This window comes from Eulemur rufifrons, chromosome 24 (genome assembly GCF_041146395.1).
Source record: "Eulemur rufifrons isolate Redbay chromosome 24, OSU_ERuf_1, whole genome shotgun sequence".
NCBI lineage: Eukaryota > Metazoa > Chordata > Mammalia > Primates > Lemuridae > Eulemur > Eulemur rufifrons.
In genome coordinates, this window is record NC_091006.1 from 7,398,567 (window position 1) to 7,410,970 (window position 12,404).

The window sequence follows — 12,404 nt, forward strand, 5'->3', positions numbered from 1 at the left end:
GGTTTCTGTTGTGGTGCTATTTGTGACCCCCTGTGACTGTGTGATGTATGAGTGTGTGGTATGATGTGAACGGTGACTGCCTTGACAAGTTTGAGTGTGGAAAAGTGCGTGACACTATATGATTGTGTAGCTGTGTGTGATGTGTGGGTATATGACATTCTGTGACTGCCTGGGAGTGTGTGACAGTGTGTGGCATGTGTGTTTGTGTGTGATACTTTGTGGGTGGTGGTGACCTTATTTGAGTATGTGGTAGTGTGACACTGTCAGGCACTGTTCCAGTGTGGTACCCCACGTGTGTGACTACATGTGACAGGTTTGACCATGTGTGACCCCGTATGAGGGAGTGATACCGTGTGATTGTGAGGGTGCGGAGAGTGGTTTGGGATGCTCTAAGTGACACGGTGTGTGTGTGGCAGCGTGGGAGTATGTGACCTCGTGGGAGTGTGTGGCTGTGTGTGACGCTGCCTGTGCCCCTCGCGAGTGCAGCGGTGTATCACGCGCCGTGGCCCAGTGTGTGGCGGCGCGTGGGCCAGCGTGGCAGGCGGCCGGGGCTGCGGGGCCCGCGGGCGGGAGGGGGTCCCGGGGGCGCGCCGAGCGCGGCGGCGGCGCGAGCGGAGGAAGGCGCGGCGGCGGCGGCGGCGCATGCGGATCTGGCCGAGCGGCGGGCCGGCGGGGCCGAGCTGAGCCGGGCCGGGCCGGGCCGCGGACGCCGACAGGGAAGGCGATCAGACGCGGCGAGAGTCAGGACGGCGGCCCCCGCGGCCGCGGCCCCAGGTGAGTGGCGTTGGCGCGGATGGTCCCTCCCCCCAGCATCTCCCCACCTGCGAGCATCCCTCCTCTGCGCTGTAGTCATGGCCTGAGCCCCCGGGTCTCCCCGGCTGGCGGGAGGCAGGAGATCGAGGACAGAACCAGCTCCCAACCCCAAACCCAGTCCAGCCCCTGCGCTGCGCGTGGGTCTTACCCTCAGGCCTTGTCCTTTCCAGGTCTCCCTCCTTGGGCACGGTGTCTGGACCGCAGGGAGAGAGGCGCGGCCTTGCAAGGGTTAAAGCATCTGATCCCACCCGCAGCTCAGCGCTGGGGCCAGCCTTTGATGAGGCCGACAGGACACCCCTTCTCCCCCACCTCCTCCCCGCCTTCTCGATCAGTCTGATCAGTCACGTAATGGCCAAAGCTGTTCCTCGGCCTTAGGGCTCAGCAGTGAGAAGTGCCTTCCTATCCCCAAGTGTCCTCCATTGAAGAAACAGTTGTGACCACCGGTTAACAGGGAGGGAAACTGAGGCGCAGCGAGGCCAAGTTAAAGATACACCCTGGTTAAAGATACAGGAGGAAGAAAGCAGGACTTGAACTCATTTGCCTGACTCCAGAACAGGCACTTTGATTTGCTGAGATATGTCACAGGAGGGTGAAGAAATGTAGCAAGGAACATGTATGCAGGGCTTGCTGGGTACCGGATACTGTGTTCCCTGCATCATTAACTTATTTCATCTTCAAACACCCCTACGAAATGGGCGCTCTTATCATTATCATTTTACAGATGAACAAACTGAGGCCCAGAAAGGGGAAGTGACTTGGCCAAGGTCACACAGGTGGTAGGTAGCCATGTGCTCACTTTCAGTTTTCCATGGAAGAAGGGAAGAATAAAAATGGATTTTGGCGTGTCTACCAAAAGGGACGATTTCTTTCTCTCTCTCTCTTTTTTTTTTTTTTGACAGAGTCTTGCTCTGTCGCCCAGGCTAGAGTGCCGTGGCATCAGCCTAGGTCACAGCAACCTCAAACTCCTGGGCTCAAGTGAGATCCTCCTGCCTCAGCCTCCCGAGTAGCTGGGCCAACGGGCACATGCCACCATACCTGGCTAATTTTTCTCTTTTTAGTAGAGAAGAGGTCTTGCTCTTGCTCAGCCTGGTCTTGAATGCCTAAGCTCAAGCAATCCTCCCACCTCGGCCTCCCAGAGTGCTAGGATTACAGGCATGAGCCACCACGCCCGGTCACCACGCCCGGCCTATGGGACAATTTCTACTATGCCGACCAAGACCCAGACCCTGCCTTCCTAGACTCTAGGGTTGGCAGTTGTCTGGGTCTTTTGAGAAGGGGGACGTTGATCTCCTAAACCCCGTTTCTTAGTCTTAGAATCAGACCTGAGGTTCCAGAGGGTGGAGGAGATGTATCTGATGTCACCCACCCCTTTAAATTTCCTATTTACAATCTAGCAGCATTCTAGAGCATAGCTCTGGAGTCAAACAATATAACAGTTAGCTATTGCCACAATAGTGCCGCCATAACAAGCCACCCAGAAATTCAGTGTCTTAAAACACTGAGCATTTATTTAGCCACCCAGTCTGAACTCAGCAATTTAGGCTGGACTGAACTGGGCAGTTCTCCTGGTCTCTGCTGGGCTCATTCACATGTTGGGGTCAGAGTGGGGGCCGTGTTGGCAGCGCCAGCTGGCCTTGGCTGGAATGACTGGGGCTTTAGACCTGGTCTAGCCCAGGCGTGTTTTTCTCATGGCCACAATTGAACACAAGCAGAAATATGTAAGGTCTCTTGAGTCCTAGGCTCAGAGCTGGCACGCCAGCACTTCTGCCTAATTCTGTTGACCGAAGCAAATCATACGGCCAAACCCAGCGCTAAGTGGTGGGGCATGGCCCCCAACCTCTCCTACCCTCGCAGGAGGACACTGAAGAGTTATATGGCAGAGGGTGTGGCTACACTGGTGAAGAATTGGGGCCATTAATACAGTAATTCTATCACAATGCCTGTGTTTGAATCCTAGCTACGTACTAGCTGTGTAACCTTGGGCAAATGGATTAACCCCACTGTGCTTAAGTTTTGTAAAATTGGCAACATAGCTGGACACGGTGGCTCACGCCTGTATTCCTACCACTTTGGGAGGCCAAGGCGGGAGGATTGCTTGAAACCAGGAGTTCGAGACCAGCCTGAACAAAAGCAAGACCCCCGTCTCTACACAAAAATAGAAAAATTAGCCAGGCATGGTGGCATGAGCCTGTAGTCCCAATGACTTGGAAAGCTGAAGCAGAAAGATCGCTTGAACCCAGAAGTTTAAGGTTACAGTGAACTTTGATTGTACCACTGCACTCTAGCCCGGGTGACAGAGACCCTGTCTCAAAAAAAAAAAAAAAAAAATTGGTGTCATCATAGCTGATATTTAGGGAATTAAATTTGTGGAAATTAAATAAGAGAATGCATATCAAGTACTGAGAACAATGCAAATGTTCATTATCAATAAGTGTTCATTATTGTCATTACTGCATTATAGATTTCTATAATTGATAATGTTATTGTTCTAATAGTAATAACAGTGACAATTTGCTGAGCCCTTACCCTGTGCCAGGTGCTAAGCCAAGTGGTTTACCATAGCCCCGAAGTGGTCAGGGTGAACATTATTATCATTATTATTATGTTTACTTTAAAGACAGAGAAACTGAGGCCAAGAGAGGGGACAAGACTCACAGCCAGTCAGTTAGAAGTGAGACCTCTGGGCTTAGGCCCTGTTTCCAGCCCTAACCTGCCTCTCCCCATCCCCAGGCCTCACCTTCCCCGATGGCGCAGGTATCAGGGGAAGTGGACAACATGGAGGGCCTGCCTGCCCCTAACAACAACAACCTTGCTGCCCGCTGGGACAGTCCAGACCGGGGCTGGGAGAGGGAGCAGCCGGCCTCCTCCACCGCAGCCGCCTCACTCTTTGAGTGCTCCCGGATCAAGGCCTTGGCAGGTACCTGGAGGTGGGCTGGAGTGGAATGAGAGAGGGGGAAGGGGAAGGGTACCTGAGATCTCGATGACCAGGAAGTGGGAAGAGAGTTATAGACACTTACCCTTTGACTCTTTAGAGCGGCACTATCTACGATGATAGAAATGTTCCATTTCTGTGATGGCCAATATAGTAATCAGTACTACGTGTGGCTATTGAGCAATTGAAATGTGGCCAATGCTACTTGAAGGGCTAAGTTTTACATTTTATTTAATTTTAATTAATTTAAATTTAAATAGCCACATGCAGCTCATTGCTGCTATGGAGCAGCATAGCCTTAGGACCTTAGAAAATAGCTGGGTGCGGTGGCTCATGCCTATAATCCCAGTGACTTGGGAGGCTGAAGTGGCAGGATCACTTCAGGCCAGGAGTTCAAGACCAGCCTGGGCAGCATAGTGAGACCCTTGTATCTACAAAAAAAAGTTTAAAAATTAGCTGGCATAGTGGTACACGCCTGCAGTCCCAGCTACCCAGGAGGCTGAGGTAGGAGGATCACTTGAGGCCAGGAGTTGGAGACCAGTCTGGGTAACATAGAGATCCTGTCTCAAAGGAAAAAAAAAACCTTACAAATGTACAATCCCAGAAATATGGGACTTTATAAGCATATTTCATTAGAATCCCAAAATGCAGAACCAATCTGTCTTAGGACCTTGGAATGTCATACTCAGAGATTCCTACACCTCTAGAAAGAGAGACCCTTGGAAATGCAGAACTTTACACTCACAGACCTAAGAAATTTTAATCATTGGCCCCTAGGATTTTAGGCCCTTAGAAACCTAAACTGTAATACACATAGACGCTTGGGATGTTATAATCCTAAACCATTAGAGTTTCAGATTAGCAATGTAGATCCTGAGAACTTTGAGGTAGAGTGATCAGACCTTCCTGGTTGCACCACTGAAACCCTCAGCCTTGGGCCAACTGGGATGGTTGGTCACCCTACTTCGATGTCTTTGATTTATCAGCAAAGACCAGAGAACGTTATGGTTATTAAGTCTTAGAACCTCAGACCTTCAGAATTGTAGACCCTTGACCCTTAGGACTTTATATTCATAGGGCTTTGGAATCTCAGAAGTATTTAATCATCAACATTAAAACTCTATGTGCAAAGACCCTGAGAATCCTCAGAGATGTGTAACTTCATAATCATAAACCTTTAAAGCATGAACCCCCTAGCACTTTTGACTCTTGGGACTCTGACGTCTTAGAAACATGGAGCACCATAATCATAAAATATAGATTGTTATAATCATGAAATCTTAAAACCTTAATATCAGAGTCAGTTCCCTCAGAATCTCAGAACTTTAGTAACTCAGCATTTTATAATCATGGGATCTTTGATACTAAGATTCTTGGAACTTTATAAGATGTCAAGCAGGAGTGTCAAACTCAAAGGCCTCCAGGAAAGCAAGTCACATAAATAAGGAGTATACTAGACAACAATGGCCCGATCACTAGCTCTGGCTATGGGGAAATAAGGACCCCAAAGTTACTAGCTCTGACATTTGTCTGGAATTTCTCAATTAAAAAAAAAAAATCTGTATGTGCCACAAAATGTGAACCAGATTTAACCCATGGATTGCCAGCTTCTTCTAATCTAGAAATCTAGAGTGATAAAAACATACTCGTGGAAATTTAGAATCATACTTTTAGACTCCTAGGATGTTAAAAATATATGAACATACCAACTTAGAATTCTAGAATTTGATATTTTATCCATAAAATATTTATTTAGTGCCTGCTGTGTGCCTGGCTTGTGCTAGATGATATAAGGGGCATAGTGGTGGCTGAGCCAGCCCTGGCCCCCCTGCAGGGCTCCCAGTCCAGTGGTAGGGACAGATCCAGCCAGACAGTGATGGCCCAGAGGGGTCGGGGTGTTATAGGCAGGTACAGGCAGAGGGCTGTGATGAGGAGGCCCAGGGGCTGTAGCAGCCCAGAGCAGGTACTTGATCCAGCCTGGAAAATCAAGGAGGGCCTCCTGGAGGAGGAGATGCCCAAGGTGAGGCCTGAAGGATGAATAGGAATGAACGCTAAGGTGAAGAGTGGAAGAATATTCTCAGCAGAGGAAACAGCATATATGAGACCTCCAGAAGTTAGGAGTGGCTTGAGTGAGACAGCTACAGGCGAGAAGCAGCGATGCTGGGAGAGGAGCCAGTGGGAGTCAGACCTTAAAGGGCCTTGAAGGGCACCAGGGAGCTGTGGAAAGATTTTAAGCAGAGATGGGCTATGGTAAGATGAGAATCAAATCGTAGAACCATGCTTCAGAGAGCATCTAGCCCAGGGAAGGAGTCCCTTTAAGATTAAAAAATTTTCTCATACACTTCAGTGTTCACCTCAATTATTACAATTATAGTTTTCATAAATTCACACAAATGCATAACTCTGTTTAAATCTCCCATGCCGATCCTCTCTCTGCAAAAAATAGAAAAATCAGCCAGATGTGGTGGCACACGCCTGTCATCCTAACTACTCGGGAGGCTGAGGCAGGAGCCCAGAAGTACGAAGTTACAGTGAGCTATAATGATGCCTCTGCGCTCTAGGCCGGGTGACATAAAGGGAGACCCTGTTTCAAAAAAAAACCAAAACAAAAAAAACCTCTTATGCCTGTAGTTCGTGTATAGCTCTACAACTAAAACATACTTATAGAGGAACTCCAGGCCCAAACCACAAAACCAGTAACATTCAGATTAGCAGTAACTTCCTGCTGTCCTGCTGAAACTACCTTGCTGCTCAAAGTGCAAATATGACGTAGACCATGATGGTACATTTCTTTTGCATCTCTTTGCTCACTTCTCTCACTTCTCTCGTAGTTTTTCTCTATTCAAACCAAGGCAAAACCTTTGATCAGGGACCTCCATTACATGCTTTTTGCATGAAGATGTTTTTAAAAATTGTTTAGATCCATGTTCAGCGAGTTCCATTAGTCACCCCCCACGGTTTGTGGCTTGCTGTTGTCATTGATCTGTGTGAGCCCTCTCTCCTCTTCATTTATTTGTTTCTTCTCTTTTATTGCAGTATCTCACACCCATTCATTCTCCTCATAGGCAGCCATTTGGGTGGTTTTAATGCGAATTCTTTCCCATGCACCTGGATGATTTTGCAAAATATGCATTGCTAATTGGTATGCATGTATATGTGTAGATTTAACTCTTTATTATTATAATAAAGTAGTACCTGCACAGGGAATGGCAGATAAATCATTAGTGTCCATTATTTCAACAAATGAGCACTATTTTGTAACCAGCACTCATATCAAGAAACAGAACCTGACAGCCCCAGAGAAGCCCCTTCAGGCCACCTCCCTATCACTACAGTCCAAGGGTAAACACTCTCCTGACTTCTTAGCTATTTATTTATATTTTTGGTGGCCTGTACGGGGAATGAACTTGCAACAGCATAGATTCATCTTGCCAGTGTCTGAACTTCATATAAATGGAATAATTCGTTGGGTACTCTTTTGTGTCTGGCTTCCTCCACTCCTCATTATGCTTGTGAAATTCAACCATGTCTTTCCGTACTTGGTGGTTGTTCCTTCTCGTTGCCACGGAATATTCCACGATATCACCATTTGTTTATCCATTTACCTGTTGATGAGCATTTGGGCTGCTTCTAGTTTGGGGCTATTACTAGACAAAATATGGTGGTCTCAGCTTTCTAGCACATGCTTTTGGTGGGCATACGCACTCATTTCTGGTGCGTTATACGCAACAGGAGTGAAGTTGTTGGGTCATAGAGGATGTGTGTATCTACTTTAGTAGAAACTGGCAGCTTGTACCATTTTACTTCCCACCAGCAGCGTATGAGCAATTCATTTGCTGTACATCCAGCCCTTGGTATGGTCAGTCTTTTTAATTTTAACCATTCTGGCAGGTGTGCATTCTATTATGGTTTCACTTTTGCATTTTCCTGATGACTAATGACAACTAATGAGGTGGAGGCCATTTTCATATGTTTATTGGCCATTTGAATTTCCTCTTGTGAAATGACCATTCAAGTCTTCTGCCCACTTTCTTATTCATTTGTCTGCCTTTTTCTGATGGTTTTGGAGGAGTACAAGTCCTTTGACAGATATATATGTTGAGTTTTGTCCTACTCTGTGGCTTTTGTCTTTTTGTTCTCTTAGTGGGGCCTATTGAGGAACAGGATTTCTTAATTTTAATGTAGTGTATTTTAATAATCACTTCCTGTATGGCTAACATTATTTGTGTCTTACTTAAGAAATCTTTGCCTACTCCAAGGTCACGGAGATATTCTTTGATATTTTCTTCTAAAAGCCTTATTGTATTGCTTTCACATTTAGATTTATAAGCCAAATGGAATTTATTATTATGTATTATTGTGTATGGTGTGGGTCAGGTTCATTTTTTCTGCACTTGGATATCCAGTTGACTCAACTCCATTTATTGAAAAGACTCTTTTTTCTCTAGTGAACTGCAGTGTCACTTTGTTATAAATCTGGGATCTATATATCCGTGGGTTTGTGCGTGCAGGTATTGCTAACCCATGCAAGTTTTATCATGTTCTAGATTGCATTCTTTGCATTATTTTTGTACTCAGTATTGTGCCTGAAGACTCTTCCGAGTGGTTCTGAGGGCATGTAATCTGTTGCTTCTAACTGCTGCCTGCGGCCCAAGGTTCACACTCACCATATGTGACTCCTTCCCAGTAAGGGACACCCCCAAACCTCCCCCCTGAACAGGTAGTACTGCATGGAACATCCTTGCATATGGCTCTTTATGAACCAGTGTCAGAAAAGTCTTTGGGACTTGACGGAGGGTCCAAATTGCTGGGTCATGCGGGTATGTCCTGATTTAATTTGACTTAGGAATGTCAGATAGCTTTTAGAGTGGCTGTCCCTGTCTGTACTCCTGTCAGCAGGCATAAGGGTTATGATATACCCACATTTCTCTCAATATTCGGTATTCTTTGGCTTCCTAACTTTTCCCAGATGTCTAAACATATCATTTACATATTAAGTCTCTATCTTCTCCCCCTTAGCCACGGATAAGCCAATGGATAAAGGAGTAGTTACTCCTCTGCTCTATGAAAGTCTCAACGTATTAAGTGTATGAATAAATTAAAGTCTTATTCTAAGGAAATGTGTTTCACTTGTAATTGGTGATTCCCACCGTGGGGAAGAATATATAAATGGTAAAAGACCTCAGTATGAGAACAATGGCAGAGGCAGGACACTTGTCATTTGGCCTGGAGGTATCTATGTCAGTGAGGGTCCTGGCAGGAAGCAGATGCACCCCCCCCCCCAGAAAGGGGTAAAACTGCAGAGTGATTAGTGAATCACTAATCACCCACTATGTCTAGAGAGGTGGGCAGGGCAAAGGGAACCTACGAGGGTGTTAGGGACCCCCAGGGACTGGGACAGGGAAGGCAAGAGCTGGGGATGTAGAGGGAGGATGCAGGCACTTCCAGGAGCTGGTCAGGCAGGCAGGGAGCAGGAAGGAATAAATTCTTTGCCCCCTGATCTCCTGCTGGTCCAACCCAACTAGAAGTCTGAGGACCTCTGAGGTTTCGGAGCCCATTCATACAGTCCACATCGGTCAGCCTCCTTGGGCCCAGAGGAGCCGACGGTGGCACCAGAGGGCCAAACAAAAGACACTCCACATGGTAGCCAAACACACCAACACAGTGAACACTCAGTGTCATCTTAGGTCAGAGCGGCACTCTGAGACGTATTTGGTTGCACCCCCACTGTGCTTTATAAAAATGCAAATCGGTTGCTAACATTTAAAAATAGGGAGATTTTGATTTTAAAAAGCCAGATTTTTGGCTCCTCATGAACTATTTATTACATGATATGGCAACGCTGGCCTCTATCCTGCCAGGCTATAGTCACAGGGGCTGCGTGGCCACTGCCCCCTTGTAGAAGGTCCTAGTTCTCTCACTGTATACAGCCTGTCCGGCCTCTGTAGGCAGTTCAGTTCTTTTTTTTTTGAGACAGAGTCTCACTCTGTTGCCCCAGCTAGAGTGCAGTGAGTGGAGTCACCATAGCTCACTGCAACCTCAAACTCCTGGGCTCAAGCAATCCTCCTGCCTCGGCCTCCCAAGTAGCTGGGACTACAGGTGCACGCCACCACATCTGGCTAATTTTTTCTATATTTTATTAGAGAACGGGGTCTTGCTCTTGCTCACTCTGGTCTTGAACTCCTGACCTCAAGCAATTCTCCTACCTTGGCCTCACAGCGTGCTAGGGTTACAGGCGTGAGCCACCGCACCCAGCCGGCATTTCAGTTCTTGACCCCGGCTCCATGCTACCAGGACTGTAATCACAAATACTGAAATCTCACAGCATCATCCTTTGTGAAGTTGTCATCTAGATGGTCTAGGATATGTTTCTATTGATTTTCTTTGGGTATAATCAAAGTGAAATTACAAACCAAAAAATATTGTCATGGATTCCTCTCCCTCAAGCATGAGATCTCAAACACCAGAGGTCCCCAAGAACCCAATGAAGAAATCCTTATCTAGTCCAAATCCCTTTTTTAACAAATAAGAAAATGGGGGCCTGGAGACGGGAGATGACCTCGAGAAGTCACACGGCCAGTCACCATTACAGGAAGGACAGAAGCCAACTGTCCTCATTCTGGTACCAATCTGGGCACAGACTAGTGTTCCACTTTGGTTTTAGTATTAGCCAGAATCTGCTATTTGGCACAGGCATTGGCCATTAGAAGGCAGAGGAACAAATACCTATTCAGTGTATTTCCTGTCATCACTTCCCCACGTGGGACTAATGATCATGTTCGCACAGGCCCCAACCAGTCTAAACAGCACACACCCTACATTTAACCACACAAGATATTTCATTTGGATGTACTAGTAATATCTGCATATTTGCTTTCAAATTAGAGGCAAACATTCAAGATGCAACTTGAAATAAAAAAAATACAGAGCAGTCAATGTATATTTTCTACTGTCAGAGTAAAATGCACTACTTAATAATGTCACAAAAGGTAAATTTTATGAAAAAGGAAATTACTGAGAGATTTCAAATGGTTGACAAGGGAAATAGACTGGAAATACACATCTTTATTCCTGCACCAATAGGAAACTTAAAAATTTTATGATGCAATCCTAACAGTACCTGTCCAGGCTAAGCTGCTATTATCAAAAAGACTTAACGATACTTGGCTTAAAGGAGGCAGAAGCTTATTCTCTCTCCTAGATAGTCCCAAATGAGCAGCCCAGTTGGCAGGTGACTCAGCTCGAAGCAGTCAATGAGGATTCCAAGTTCCTTCCATCCTGTGTTCTGCAGACCGTGGTGTTCCAGCTTATGGGAGTCAGGAAAGGAAAGAGAAAGACCGGGAAGCAATTTCCTTTTTTTTTTTTTAACTTTTAATTATTAAGTAATTATAGATTCACAGGAAGTTTCAAAGATAGTACAGATGATAAAAAGGCAAGTAACCCTATTTAAAAATCGGCAAAGGAAAGTCGGGCACAGTGGCTGACGCCTGTAATCCTAGCACTCTGGGAGGCCGAGGTGGGAGGATCCCTTGAGCTCAGGAATTGGAGACCAGCCTGACCAAGAGCCAAAAATAGAAAAAATTAGCCAGGTGTGGTGGGATGCACCTGTAGTCCCAGCTACTTGGGAGGTTGAACCAGAAAGATTGCTGGAGCCCAGGAGTTTGAGGCTACAGTGAGCTATGATGACACCACTGCACTCTAGCCCAGGGCGACAGAATGAGACTTTGTCTCAAAAAAGAAAAAGGTGGGGGTGGGGAGTGGCAAAGGATTTGAATAGACATTTTTCCAAAGAAGATATGCAAATGCCAATAAGAACATGAAAAAAGTTGGGTATGATGGCTCACACCTGTAATCCCAGCAACTCAGAAGGCTGAGGTGGGAGGATCACTTGAGGCCAGAAGTTTGAGACCAGCCTGGGCAATATAGCGAAACCCTGTCTCTAAAAAAATGTCTAAAAATATTAGCCGGGCATGGTGGTGCACACCTATAGTTCCAGCTACTCAAGAGGCTGAGGCAGGAGGATTGTTTGAGCCCAGGAGTTGGTGGCTGCAATGAGCTATGATTGTGCCACTGCACTCCAGCCCGGGTGACAGATCAAGACTCTGTCTCAAAAAAAAAAAAAAAAAAAAAAAAAGGGACACTCTGGGAGGCCGAGGCGGTGCAACGCTGGAGGTCAGGAGTTTGAGACCAGCCTGAGCAAGAGCGAGACCCCGTCTCTACTAAAAATAGAAACAAATGATTTGGACAGCTAAAAATCTATATAGAAAAAATTAGGTGGACGTGGTGGTGCATGCCTGTAGTCCCAGCTACTCGGGAGGCTGAGGCAGAAGGATTGCTTGAGCCCAGAAGTTTAAGGTTGCTGTGAGCTAGGCTGATGCCACGGCACTCTAATCCAGGCAACAGAGCGAGAGTCTGTCTCAAAAAAAAAAAAAAAAAAAAAAAAGGAGAACATGAAAAGATGTTCAACATCACTAGTCACTAGGGAAATGTAGATCAAAACCAAAATGAAATACCACTTCACACCCACTAGGATGGCCATAAGAAAAAAAGAAAGGTGGCCAGGTGCAGTAGCTTGCACCTGTAATCCCAGCTACTTAGAGGCTAAGGTGGGAAGATCACTTGAGGCCAGGAGTTTGAGACCAGCCTGGGCAACACAGCG

General features: G+C 46.4%; 1 protein-coding gene across 1 annotated transcript in view; it reads left to right on the forward strand.

The window, feature by feature from the left end:
- The first annotated feature begins 471 nt into the window (after positions 1-471).
- SPTBN4 (spectrin beta, non-erythrocytic 4) overlaps positions 472-12,404 on the forward strand; it is a 72,089-nt gene continuing 60,156 nt past the window's right edge. The window contains exons 1-2 of the mRNA XM_069457148.1: positions 472-774; positions 3,544-3,730. Coding sequence (XP_069313249.1) covers positions 3,559-3,730 — 172 coding nt within the window. The 5' untranslated portion in view covers positions 472-774; positions 3,544-3,558. The remainder of the gene's footprint in view (positions 775-3,543; positions 3,731-12,404) is intronic.